Source organism: Elgaria multicarinata, chromosome 11, assembly GCF_023053635.1.
Source record: "Elgaria multicarinata webbii isolate HBS135686 ecotype San Diego chromosome 11, rElgMul1.1.pri, whole genome shotgun sequence".
NCBI classification, from domain to species: Eukaryota; Metazoa; Chordata; class Lepidosauria; order Squamata; family Anguidae; genus Elgaria; species Elgaria multicarinata.
In genome coordinates, this window is record NC_086181.1 from 23,353,147 (window position 1) to 23,367,230 (window position 14,084).

Sequence of the window (14,084 nt, forward strand, 5' to 3'; positions counted from 1 at the left end):
GCAAGTAAATGAACTCAGTTTGGATTTGTTGTCTGAGATTGTTACATCTTTATGCATTGAAGAATGGGGAATCATTCTCATTTCTTTAGTATATAAGTAAGAAGTGCCAAATACTTTGAAAACCACAAATGCTGCTGTTCACATGTTTAGATTTGTTTAGGCATGATGAGAGAATTTCTGAATGGCACAAATTGTTCATCAATGGTAAAATTCTTATATAATATGAAGAATTATAGGAGATAGGAGCTAAAATGACCCCCAAAGCCAGATTAGTAAATTTCGTGCAAAATGATATACCTAGTGAAAAGGTGTTCTTATTCTTATGATTTTAGGGGGTTAATTTCCCTTTATTGGGTTATCACAATGTGTTGTGCATGAGACTGCCCTTGAAGTTGACTTCATGGACATGGGAGTCACAGAAGAGAAAGCTCTGCCCCTTGTTACATAATGTGCAGTACTACTTGGAGAAAAGCCTCTCCTGGTTATCCTAAAGCTGAGGCAAGCTAAAATAGGTAGAGGCACTCCTGCAGATATTTGGGTACCAAGCCATTTAGAGTTTTAAAGGGGACCACTAGCACCTTGAACAGCTCTCCGAATCAAATAGACTGCCGGGGCACTTCTTTTAATATGATGCCACTAGCCAAAACATCTGCGATGTCTTGAAGAACATCCTTGTGTATGGTGCCTTACAGTAGTCCAATAGAGGTAGAGTTGATCCCTGAAGCCATGAGAATAAAAACTTTGGTTCCCTCCCATCCCAATTAACTGGGATGCCTGAAGCACCATACAGCAATTCACAGGTCGTAATGGTTGGGGACTATCTGGAATGTGATGTTGTGGAAGACTGACATAAAAGTTTTATGCATTTATTTTTCTGAGTCGTTGTGTGTCAGCAGAGGGTTAAATATATCTGTAAAGGAGATGGTGATAAGGGTGTCATAAACTGAAGCAGTTGCTCTTAGTGGAGCACAAAATGATTGCAAGAATTTTATTAAGTGTCAAATCTTTCAGTCACATGGCATGTATCTGTCATTGCAGTGTACTCCTTAAAAATTATCAGCATGTCTTGGCCTTAGTATTTGCTGCGAAGGAGATCAATGAAACCCCCTGGATCTCATTCAATGTTACTCTGGGATTCCATATCTATGATAACTATTTTGACACAATGAGGACACACCATGCAACGATGGAACTTCTTTCCACATGGGATAAATTTAACCCCAACTACAAATGTGATGTCAAGAGCAATCTGGTGGCTGTCATTGGTGGACTTAGCTCTGATACGTCTCTCCACATTGCAACCATTCTGGGCCCTTACAAAATTTCACAGGTAGGAGGATAGGTGTAAAGATGTACCAATCATATTCATGTGTCTTGTCTTTACAGATGTAATTATGTGGTTTGTAGACAGTGAGTGGTTCATTGAAATAAGCACACTATTTATTTATTTATTTATTTAAAACATTTATATCCCATCCTATATCATTAAGATCTCAGGGCGGCGTACAGATAAAAGCATATATAAAACAGTAAATATGCACAGCTAAAAACCAAATTAAACCATAAACCAAGTTAAAACAATATATAATTTAAAAGCAGTAAAACAATTAATACAATTACAGACTTTGCCTAATCTTTGATGATCAACTTCAGACTGATGAAAAGCTACTTTCATAGATTATTCATAACTAGAAAAACATGATCTTCTGTTATTAACAAGGACAGACAGAATAACTGTTCTTTGTTTTTATTTATTTTTAAAAAGGTGTATCCCCACCCCACCCCACCCCTGATAACAAAGCAAAAAATGAAACAACAACAAAACAAAACAAAACCCCTGAAGCAATAATTTGCTTATTCAGCCAAGCAAATAAATATCCTTGGCTAAAATGGCTCCATTGCCCGGAATTGTTACTTTTCCTACACACTGTTCAACACATTCAATATTTTAAAGTTGCCTACTTAGTAAACTCAATCTACAATGGTGTTTGCTAGAGGGATTTCCTCCAAACATGAAAGTTTCAGGCCAATTAACTAGGCATTAGGAAAACTTCTTTTGCTCCCACTTCTAAGCAGTTTAAATGATTCATATAATTCCAGACAGTTACAATATCACTTAGGGCCTTGCTAGACCTGCCGGGATAAGCCGGCAGGGAGGCGGGGCGACGGCGCGCTAACTTTAACGCATGCCGCCCAGCTTCCTAGACGCACGACGCGCAGGGACGATGGAAGCCCTGCAGCGTCGGCCATTTTTTTTAAGTTTAAAGGGGCCACGTGCGGAGAAGGTAAGGGGGTTTTCTTAGTTAACCCCCCCATCCGCTCCTGATCCCTTCCTGATCTTTCTCTCCCTCCGTGTCCCGTGTGTCGTCTCTCCTCCTTCTCCCTCTGTGTGTGTGTGTGTCCTGTGTCGTCTTCCCTCCATGTGTGTGTGTCTTGTATCGTCTCTTCTCCTTCTCCCTCTGTGTGTGTGTGTGTCCTGTGTCATCTCTCCTCCTTCTCCCTCCCGGGATCTCCCCCGGCCGATGGGCACAGCGCTCAGCACTGTGGCCAGTCCGCGGCTTTTTGTGGCTACTCACGAGTAAGCGAGTAGCCGCAAAAAGCCACGGAAGTAGCTAGACGTTCCCCAGCCCCAGACTTCGCTTATGGTGCGTTAGAGGAGGCTTCAGTGCGGCCTGGGGCCGGATTCCCCTGTGCGTCATGTGGAAGCACAGCAGGGAAACCGGCTCTCAAGGCGTGCTAAGGCCTCGTCTAGCAACGCCCTTAGAGAGTCCTTGCAGCCATCACTGCTACTGCTTCTATCCCACCATCTGATAAGTTTTGGAGAAGGAAAGGGTGGTTTAGACATTCATGGAAAACTAGTGGGGAGATGATGGAGCTTGGGGGAGTGAAGAATAAACTAACCCACTTACTTTTAGAAATCTCTTGAAAGCTCACAGAAAACTTGACATTTTTTTGAGCACTCAGAAGGAAAGATTGTAAAACGGTATCAAGCTGTACCAAGTGGAGTTCACTTTTATTTATTGCATATGTATACCACCCAATAGCTGAAGTTCTCTGGGTGGTTCACAACAATTAATATCATGAAATAAAACATAAGATGCACTATAAAACTTTAAAACCACACCATAAAATAGAAGTGGGGACAGCTGACATGATTCCTCATCACCCACATGCATTCATTGTATGAGGCTTTTGAACCTTTGAAATATGCTAATATGTCACTGAGAGCAAGCAGAATATCAATGTAAAATGTTGGGATTTTTTTCAATATGCATTATTGTCAAATACTTTATATTTATATACGTGGCTTCAAAGATAGAGCAAATAATCTCAGGATGATGTATAGTTATACAGTGCTCAATGAAACTCTTCAGTGGTGTTGGAAGACTTCAAAATAAGATCTCATTAAAATGACAGGAAGCTGAAAATTCCACCATAGTCTCAGCAGCAACGACCTTTGAATAAACATTACATGTGCACAGTGGAAACTATTGCAGACCTCAATTGAATATCTGAAGGGAGAAGAACAAGCCTAAAGTTTGGTAATGTCCACTTTACGGGCCGTATCCAATACTGTCACTCCACTCTTACCATTTCTGCTGCGCTAGTGGGCTGCACTCCTGTGCAACAGGAACTAGGGCCGTAGCTAGACCTAAGGTTTATCCCTGGATTGTCCAGGGGTCAAACCTGTTCATCTAGGTGACACACAGGGGATCCAGTGCTCAGGCAGGGGCAGACCCTGGATGATCCCAGGATAAACCTTAGGTCTAGCTGTGGCCTAGGACTTCCAACACTAATCCCAGAAATAAGCAGGAATGCTAATTTCTGGATTAAGACAGGTCAGCAGAGTTCTTTTCTGCAAACTGACCTGCCTCATTCCAGAAATGAATGTTTTGCTTGATTCTGATTGCTGCTAGCTGTGGGTCCCACTAGTGTGCAGGCACTGTTGGATACTGCCCTATGTTTGCCCAAACACACAAAGACCAATGTTACTTCATTTTGAAAATTGTTCTCTGTCTCTGGCTCTCTCCAGCTTGGCACACCTCCCACTCCCTTTTTGTTGTTATTTTTTAGCTCATTTATGGCTCTGCTTCAAAGAGGAGTCAAACTTCTTCCTTTCTGATGATACCAAATAAAGCCCATCAATATATGGCATTACTCCAATTACTTCTGCATTTTAGATGGATATGGATTGGGGTACTTGCAGTGGATGATGATGACGGAGAAAGATTTTTTCAGACTGAGCTTTCTATATTTTTCCAGAATGGCATCTGCTTTGATTTCATAGAGAAAATCCCCAGATTCAATTTCATCACTGAAGTTGATAAAGTAGCAGCATGGATTGATGAAATATATGGTGTTATCATGAAGACAACATCCAATGTATTGGTGTTTCATGGGGAAATCCAGACCATGATCATCTTGGGAACATTTCTGTGTGTACCAGAAACAGAAGTTCATCCAGGAGGTAAAGTGTGGATAATGCCAGCCCAAATGGATCTTGCCTTATTGGGATTCCAAAGGAAATGTGATGTGCAAGCTTTACATGGTGCAATTTCTTTCAATGTTCAATCCAGTGAACTGCCAGGATTCCAAAATTTTCTTCAGATCATTAACCCTTCCTGGACCAAAGATGATGGCTTCATCGAAGACTTCTGGCAGCAAGCATTTGACTGTGAATTGCCACATTCTACTGTGGAGGAAATAGTAGGGGGAATGTGCACTGGAAGAGAAAAGCTGGAGAGCCTCCCTGGGCATTTTTTTCAAATGAGGATGACCGGCCATAGCTACAGTATCTATAATGCTGTTTATGCTGTGGCACATGCTCTGAAGGCCATGTGTTCATCCAGATCCAAACACAGACTAATAGTGGATAAAGGGAGAGTGAAAGTTCAGAATCAACAGCCATGGCAGGTAATTTTCTAAGAAGAATAACATGAGAGAACACCATATTTAGCCAGTGGCTAGAGGGTTGGACTGGGAGTCGGGTGATCCAGGTGCTTGTCCCCACTCAGCCATGCAAGCTCACTGTGGCCCTAGCTAGACCTAAGGTTTATCCTGGGATTGTCCCGGGGTCATCCCTGTTCATGTAAATGACACACAGGGGATCCCGGGAGCAGGCAGGGACAACCCCAGGATAAACGTTAGGTCTAACTAAGGCCAAAGTCATTTTGGGCCAGTCATAGACTCTCAGTCCAACCAAGGTTGTTGTTGTGAGGTTGAAATAGAGAAGAAGAGACTCATGTAAGCCTCCTTGGGTTCCTTGAAGGGAAAAAGGCAGGATATAAATGCAATAAATAAATCTGGGTAAAAACAACAGTCTCAAATCTGTGTGGAATATTGTCTCTCTGGCTAATGAAATCACCATTTTGAGTTCCCTTTTCTCCCCCCACCCCCAAGTACCCAGTCCAATCATCTTGTTTTCCCACAGTGGCCAACCAAAGGCCCCTGGAAAGCCAACATGCAAGACATGAGGGAAATTGTCCTCTCTTTCATTGTGTCCCTGTGACTGGTATTCAGAGGCATGCTGCTTCTGATCCTTGAGATAAAATATAACCATCATGACTAGTTGTCATTGATAGCCTCATCCTTCATGAAATTTTCAAACCCCATTTTAAGGCCATCTATGCTGGTTGCCATTTGCCGTTTTAATGCTCCTTCATTCAGTTTGGAAAGGTTCCTCTGGACCTTCTCATAATCCCTTTCATTTTCATCACCTTTAATAATTTGGTATCATCTGCAAGACTTGGCCACCTCCCTATTCATCCCCAACTTCAAATGTTTGAAGGGACACCTCTCCCCATGGCAACCTACCCATGCTTTAAAACCTTTATAGGAGACTCTTTGGCATGTATTTTAATTAGTGGAGCTAAGCTATGCCATGATGAACGAAGAACCTTCTCTGTTGTGTCATCCCAGTTGAGAAATATGCTCTCCAAAGACTGACATTACAATCCTTTCAGAACCAGATTTATTTTATTTATTTATTTATTACATATACTGCCCAATCACTGAAGCTCTCTGGGTGGTTCACAGCAATTAAACCACAATAAAACCAAGCAACAATGGAGAGATTTAAAATACAATAACATATTTAAAACAACACCACTAAAAGATTAAAATGCTTGATATGCACACCTATGGGTTGGATCGAGACCTGGGCCAGATCTACACCTTGAGTCAAATCATCATGGTAACACTACATCCTTCTTCTGCATTTATACCCTGTAGGACACACATAGCATTTGCGATAATGTGGAATAAAAAGCAGGAAATAACACTATGAAAGTGGTATATGGAATGCATAATATTCCTCAACAGTTATCAGTGCACTTCAAAGCCACTATTAACCAGTAGTGTGGATCTACCCTTAGTCATACCTAGAGCAGACCCACTGAAGTCAATTGAATTTAAGTAACAACCAACTCAAGTCCCTTTCATTTCAGTTGCTTTACTTGAAGTATCTCTATGTCTTGATATAACCCATAGGTGTGTATAGCAACTCCTAGGCTGTACCACAATCCAGTGATAGGAAATTTAAAAGGGGTGGGTCAGGTCAGTTGAGCTGCCTGAGAATACGGATTTTTATTTGGAGAGTGGAGAATGAGTGATAATTAGGGAGAGGATGTGGGCAGCTAGAGCATGCCCAGGAATGGAAGGGTCTACTGAACTAAATATTGAGCTTTTAAATTGAACTGCCATCTACACCTACAGTTTCACTTATAAACTGCACTTAAAATCTGAATTTACATTGAATTTGAACTGATAGCTAAGCTAAGTTCCCAATGACTTTCAAGAAAACCCTTTCATCAAGATGCTCTGAAATTAGATAAATACATATAGATAGATGACAGATTCTCTGAATATACAGAATTACAAAAATGCATACTCTTAAAAATTTGCCCTTCAGAAAGGAACCCTTCCCCCAAATTTTCTTAATTACTGTAGAAGGTTAAGTAAATTGTCATTTAATACATTTTGCAAGGGCAACGGTGCCAAAGATCAAATCCATTTAGGGATGTTCTACTTTATCAGGTCTTGTTACATTGACTTAGACTATTTTCACTGCCAAGTCCATTCTGTACCATTTTCTACGCTTTTTCCCCCCTAATATAAACCTATGGACTTTTTTTTCATATTTTTTCAAAACGTGTATTTTTGTGCACATTTTTAATTCTGCTGTTCTTTCCTAATCTAGTTGCACCATTTTCTGAGGAGTGTTTCTTTTAACAACAGTGCTGGGGACATGATTTCCTTTGACCAAAATGGAGAATTGGTGGCCGGCTTTGATGTTATAAACTGGGTTTTTTCCTCAAACCATTCCTTTCATAATGTGAAGGTTGGAAGAATGAATACCCTGGTTCCTCCAGGCCAAGCATTAACCATTAAGGAGGATGCCATCACATGGCATAGCTGGTTTAACCAGGTAAGATCAATCTCACTGTAGTTTCATAGGGAAGCTTCCTTTGTTGTCGGTCTGCATGGGCCTTGTGGAGGATCCAGTTATGTTTAGATTGAACACTGAAGCCCACAGTACTAGGTATTCTCCATAGATGCAGTCCCCTATCTTTATTTTAACCAAAAGCTGAATCAACAGACTGGGGACTCATCTACACCATGCAGGATACTGCACAATGAAAGTGGTATGAAAGCGGTGTATAAAAGGCAGGAGCCACACCAAGCAGGATATAGTGATATGAAAGCCGTATATGGCATATGTCAATGGGCCTCAACAGTTGTCAGTGCACTTAAGTACCTCTATAAAGCAGTAGTGTGGCTCCTGCCTTTTATATATCACTTTCATACCGCTTTCATAGTGGAATATCCTGCTTGGTGTAGATGAGTCCTATGATTTGAATAAGGGAGTACCAGGAGGCAAGCACAATACAGATTTTAAATTTTATTTTTTCTATTTATTTATAAATAAAAATAAATAAAATAAAATAAATCATCAACTAGGATTAGACTCCAGGAGGATAGTTAATCTATGTATCACATTCTTTTCAGTATTGGCTTGGCTTGTATGTTTGTGCTTACCACCTTTCCATCAGATCTTCCATTGACTTTGGTCTCATGAATTCTCTCTTAGCAACAGCTCCAATCAATGCGGGAGCTAATTGAGCTCATTTACCCTAAGCATTCCTGTTATGGACATAATACTCAGACTTGGAAAAGTAGAAGCACCGGGCCCTATTCAGGTGCAAAGAGGGTGGTTAAGCTATCCAGGCAGCCCGGAAGTTATCGCTAACCACTGCATGTGCTCCTGCCACACAATCATGGAACAATGGCCTACAGCATGGTTATGTTAACCACCCCTACCTCACTAATCACTCCACTGAAGTCTGCCCGCCTGCTCCACCATGCATCCCAGCAGCCCCTGCAGCAGAAATAGCCACAGGTGGCCATGAAGAACCTGGTGCAGCAGCAACAGCCTTCTTGTTGGGCTGCGGCAGGCCTACAGCACATGGTATTCCCAGACAGTCTCCCATCCAAGTACTAGCCAGGCCTGACCCTGTTTAACTTCTAAGATCAGATGAGATCAGGTGAGTTCAGGGTAGTATGTCCATAGATGGCTATAGCAGGCATGAGTACTCATGGTGGGGTTGCCGCTTCAGAGGGAAAGGGGCAGGTTCAGCCAGGGCTGTGTTGGCTTAGGCAGTGTCTGGGCAACCAGAGATATTTCCACAGTGGCCACAGCTACTTGTGTTTGTATGGGAACTGAGCCTATTCGAGGTCACTGTGCTGATAGCAGTGGTGTGAGAGCAAAACCACCTTTGTAAGAATGTAGCAGGAGTCCTACCCCCAAGCCTCCTAGACCTGAATGGTAAGCTTCTCTTTCATTAATGGCTAGGTGATGCCCCTTTCTCTGTGTAATGATCCTTGCCATCCTGGATACAGCAGGAAAAAGTTGGAGGGGAAGCCATTTTGTTGTTATGGTTGTGCTCCATGCCCAGAAGGGAAGATTACCTACCAGCAAGGTAAGCGATCTGTGCAAGATATCCTTCAGTGATGGGGTTGAAACTTCCTGTATGAATGAACATTAGAGCTAAATGGGACCATCATTTATACCAGGAGAGGGCAACTTGTGACATTCCAGATGTTGTTGGACTGCAACATCCATCATTGGATGTGTTGATGAGAGTCATCATTCAACATCTGTCACTTACCTAAGCTAGAAAAACAGAATGGGATACCAGTGCTATTCAAATAATTTGTGAATTGTTTGTAGTTATTCAGTTATGAAAGAAATTCACTTTACATATACTTAGGCCTCATCTACACCAAGCAGGATATTGCACTATGAAAGTGGTATATAAAAAGGCAGTAGCCGCACCACACAGGATATAGTGATATGACAGCAGTATGTGTCAATGGACCCCAACAGTTGTCAGTGCACTTCAATATCACTAAAAAGCAGTAGTGTGGCTCCTGCCTTTCATACCACTTTCACAGTGGAATATCCTGCTTGGTGTAGATGAGGTCCTTCAGACAGTGGGGAAATCATATTTCCTTACCATTGGCTCTGAAGCTGCATCCCTTCTGCTTCCACAATGAGGTGCAATTACAGGGAGGAGGAGAGCAGGAAGAGAAGCGACCATGTGGCCCATTCAGTGTAGTGGGACAGCACCCTCTAGTGGGCATTTTATAGGGAAACTTCTCCTGCTCACAGCAGGAAATAGCGACACATGTTGCTGCAGCTCAGAAGAGTCACATTTTTGGAGGATTATTTTACAACGAAGAAAATGGCAGAAGGAGCAGGAGATCAGCAGGATACAAGCTGGAGCGTGTTCAGAAGAGGGCAACCAGGATGATCAGAGGTCTAGAAACAAAGCCCTATGAAGAGAGACTGAAAGAACTGGGCATGTTTAACCTGGAGAAGAGAAGATTGAGGAGAGACATGATAGCACTCTTCAAATACTTAAAAGGTTGTCACACAGAGGAGGGCCAGGATCTCTTCTCGATCATCCCAGAGTGCAGGACACGGAATAACGGGCTCAAGTTAAAGGAAGCCAGATTCCAGCTGGACATCAGGAAAAACTTCCTGATTGTTAGAGCAGTGCAACGGTGGAATCAGTTACCTAGGGAGGTTGTGGGCTCTCCCACACTAGAGGCATTCAAGAGGCAGCTGGACAACCATCTGTCAGGGATGCTTTAGGGTGGATTCCTGCATTGAGCAAGGGGTTGGACTCGATGGCCTTGTAGGCCCCTTCCAACTCTGCTATTCTATGATTCTATGATTCTATGTAGGCAGAACACGGTGGCATCAAAATGACCCATGAACATCAGTGAGTGGCCAGTCTCAAGTGTGCAGTAAAACCCTCATCTGAAGCAGCTCAGGGATGGGAGAAACTGGGAACTGGGTCATTTGCAACCTGTTGTTCTTTTTCTTCATGTGGGGAAAGTGCATCGTTTTTAATGCATTTTTCAGAAGTGTGCACTTTTTTCCCATTGACAAAATCATGCAAGTGTGATTTTTTTAAAAACAAAACAAAACACACACACATTTTAAAGTGTGCATTTTTCAAAATACGCATTTCTGAACACAATCGCCAGTTCAGGAATTTGCAAACCTTTTCTCAAATTGAGTTTTTGGGGATGATCTTGGGGGCTGCATCCCTGTGCAGACAGGGCCAAAGGCAAAAGGAGTGGGGGTAAAAATACAAAATGGTGCCAGGATATTGTAGCCTAAAGCTCTTGTTGCCAGTAACTAAGCCTAGGGGAAGCTTTTAAACCTTTTAGATGTAGGAAAAACTGCACAAACGTCAGGAAACCCCCCAAATGATTAGTGGTTGGGGGAAAGGGGTGGTTGGGGGGAATTCCAGAGTGTTCGATTTGACCCCCACATCTGAGTTTCTACCAACAATGCTCTAGAAGGTTAGTCATGAAGGAATGCAGCCCTTGGACTGAGAAACCTTCCCTGCCTATGTCTTTGGAGATGTAGGCTTACTAAGCCCAGCAAGACTCCTGTAATTTTGATCTCCATCCAGAATACGTTGGATTATTAAGGAGTCCTAGGTTGGGAGGTGAAGCTTCTGTGAGGATAAGCAAAGATTCCCCTCAAATGTCTAATATGCAGGCAGAGGAAATAGGTGGGGGGGATTCTAAGGGAAAGAGAAATTTTTGAACTGCCCTTACAGGTGGAACATGGGTCATATAAATTCTATTCTACCACAAAATCTACATGTCCAGTCAACTATGTCAAACTGAGGTGTTCAATTGTAGCTGTGGGAGGAGTGGAGGGCAGGGCAACTAACTCATCACAATGGGTGGAAACATGGCATGCTGTGCCAGTTGTTGGAGTACTCAAGTGGAAGAGTGTTATTGCACTCATGTCCTGGTTGTGGGCATCCCATAAGCTTCCAATTTGGCATTGTGGGAACAGAATGCCTTTGGTCTGATCCAGTATGTCTCTTCCTAATTTTGTTTACACAGTAAAGGGAAACTGAGACATAAGAACATAAGAAGAGCCATGCTGGATCAGGCAAAGAGGCCATCTAGTGCAGCATTCTGTTCACATAGTGGCCAACCAGCTGCTGGTAACGCATGGCCATCAGGACTAGTTGCCATTGATAACTAATTAACTTTGAGATCAACCTGGATGACCATTTCCAAACAGAAGTGCTGTCTCCAGCATAGGTATATTTGGGATGCAGACAGCGAGAGCCTCATGTACCTGTCTCCCTCCACTGGCTAAAATGAATGGGGGAACATCCTGAGCATGTGCACCCATTGAGCAGGTTCAGTAGTAGCTCAAGCAGCCAGCAAGCTTCCATGATGTAATGGAAGTTAAGAAGAGGACTATGGAAGCAAGCATGGCAGGGACATGCCATGATCACCGTTTAAGCAATTAACTTGGATTGGGCGAGGGAGGAGGAAGAAATGGATGGGTTCTACCCTTCTCACACATTAAACAAGGCCACTGCTGTGTGCATGCACACACACCTAAATACCTTGCAGTTTTCCATCCAGACACTGTCCATCCAACAAAGCCAGCTCCATATGCTTTGGCCTGTTGATTGAGAGATCTGGTCCTTTCCATAGGAAAGAGACACCATTCATTAATTTCCATAATCTCTAATACATCCTCCCTATTTCTCCTCTGAATACTGTATTAGGGAACTGATGGCATCCTGGTCTTGGGGTACTTTGTCCTTCTAATACACCTGGTGTTGCAGATGTTCAAAGTTTATGGCATTGGTGATATCATTTAGAGCCCCCCCCCCAAGAATTTGGCACAAGCTAAATGCTGCATGAATATCAATCACTTCCCAGAGAGGTAATATCAGTGTTCTAGAAAAAGGTTGTTGTATGGCAAGTTCATGGAGTACAAGGCTATCAATGGCTGCTAGTCCAGATGGCTATATGTTAGCTCCAGTTTTAGAGGCAGTATCCCTATGCACACCGGTTACTGGAGAAACATGAGAAAAATGGTGGTGTTGAACTCATATCCTATTGGTGTGCTTCCCACAAGCAGTGTGAACAGCATGCTGGTCTAAATAAGTCTTTGGTCTGATCCAGTATAATTCTTCTTGTGTTCTTTATATCATTCAAACAACTGAAACCACTTTTTCCCCCAGACATGGTTGACTGTACTAATTGCCCGGAAGATCATTATTCAAACAAAAAACATGATTTGTGCATTCCCAAGCATTTAAGCTTCTTATCTTATGAAGAACCTCTGGGGATCCTTTTAGCCATTTTTGCTCTTTCCTTTTCCTTAATGACAGCTTTGGTGCTAGGAACATTTGTGAAGCACCAAGACACACCCATAGTCAAAGCCAACAACCAGAACCTTTCCTACACTCTCCTCATCTCCCTGCTACTCTGTTTCCTCTGTGCTTTGCTATTCATTGGCCGACCTCAGATGGTGACGTGTCTCCTCCGACAGACTGTTTTTGGAATCCTCTTTTCAGTGGCAGTTTCTTGTGTGTTGGCCAAAACTATCACAGTGGTTCTGGCTTTTGTGGCCACCAAGCCTGGAAGCAGGATAAAGAAATGGGTAGGGAAAAGATTGGCCAACTCAATTATCCTTTGGTGCTCCCTTATCCAAGTAGGCATCTGTACGGTGTGGCTAGCAACCTCTCCCCCATTCCCAGATGTTGACATGCACTCAGTGAGTGAAGAAATTGTATTAGAATGTAATGAGGGGTCAGCTCTCACATTTTACTGTTTTCTGGGCTATCTGGGTTTCCTGGCCCTTGTCAGCTTCACTGTGGCTTTCCTAGCCAGGAAGTTACCCGACAGTTTCAATGAAGCCAAGTTCATCACTTTCAGCATGTTGGTATTTTGCAGTGTTTGGTTGTCCTTTGTTCCCTCTTACCTGAGCACCAAGGGGAAATACATGGTGGCTGTGGAGATCTTCTCGATCTTAGCCTCCAGTACAGGGCTGCTGGGTTGCATCTTCTTCCCCAAATGCTACATCATTGTGGTGAGGCCAGACCTGAACAACAGGAAACAGTTAATAAAAAGAAAGAGTCAAAGGAGTTAATTACAATCTTATGCATGCCTACTTAAGTGTCTAAACACTAAAAATAAATGAATAAGAAATAAGAAAAAAACTACACATTTGCACAAAACAATTTAAAATATAATGAACTGCTAGATTTGCTGCTACCTCCACTTTGGAGGAGAGGAGAGAGACTACTGCCCAATCATGGCTAAGTAACATCCCATGTTTCTCTTTGGACTGCTCTTGCTGAAAGTCTGAAAAAGAGCTCACAATGTCTCTCCATTGACAGCCACTGGAAGCCACTGAGAACTCAAATTCTCTTGTTTCCATACTGCAACAAAAGCTCTGCAAGAATATGCAAACTGGTGTATACAGGCCTTAAAGATGAGGGTTTGCCCACTGTTGCAGGCTCTCCAGATCAGCATTTATCAGTGACACTAATTGCAAATCTGTGGGACAGTGGGAATCAATGGGGAGAGCTGGGGGGGACAAACACCCCCTCAAGGAATGTCAAACATACAAACTTTCTAATATAGGATTCCCAGCCTTTTGGGGTTGCTGGGCACATTTGAAAATGTTCTGACCATATTGTGAGCACTCTCACAAAATGGTTGCCCATTCATAAAATGGCTGC

General features: G+C 42.7%; 1 protein-coding gene and 1 pseudogene across 1 annotated transcript; one reads left to right on the forward strand and one right to left on the reverse strand.

The window, feature by feature from the left end:
• Positions 1-1,186: 1,186 nt before the first annotated feature.
• LOC134405486 (vomeronasal type-2 receptor 26-like) lies at positions 1,187-13,489 on the forward strand. The gene is made up of 5 exons (XM_063136729.1): positions 1,187-1,330; positions 4,264-4,914; positions 7,199-7,426; positions 8,852-8,978; positions 12,579-13,489. Exons 1-5 carry the CDS (start codon positions 1,187-1,189, stop codon positions 13,487-13,489), a joined length of 2,061 nt encoding a protein of 686 aa, XP_062992799.1.
• On the reverse strand, positions 8,453-8,571 carry LOC134407064 (5S ribosomal RNA; annotated as a pseudogene).
• Positions 13,490-14,084: the final 595 nt, after the last annotated feature.

Excerpts from the sequence above, each read along its gene's own strand:
- LOC134405486 (XM_063136729.1), top strand. The coding sequence starts at position 1,187 with ATGGAACTTCTTTCCACATGGGATAAATTTAACCCCAACTACAAATGT. Across the intron at positions 1,331-4,263 it reads GCCCTTACAAAATTTCACAG|AATGGCATCTGCTTTGATTT; the intron begins GTAGGAGGATAG and ends ATATTTTTCCAG. Across the intron at positions 7,427-8,851 it reads GGCATAGCTGGTTTAACCAG|GTGATGCCCCTTTCTCTGTG; the intron begins GTAAGATCAATC and ends ATTAATGGCTAG.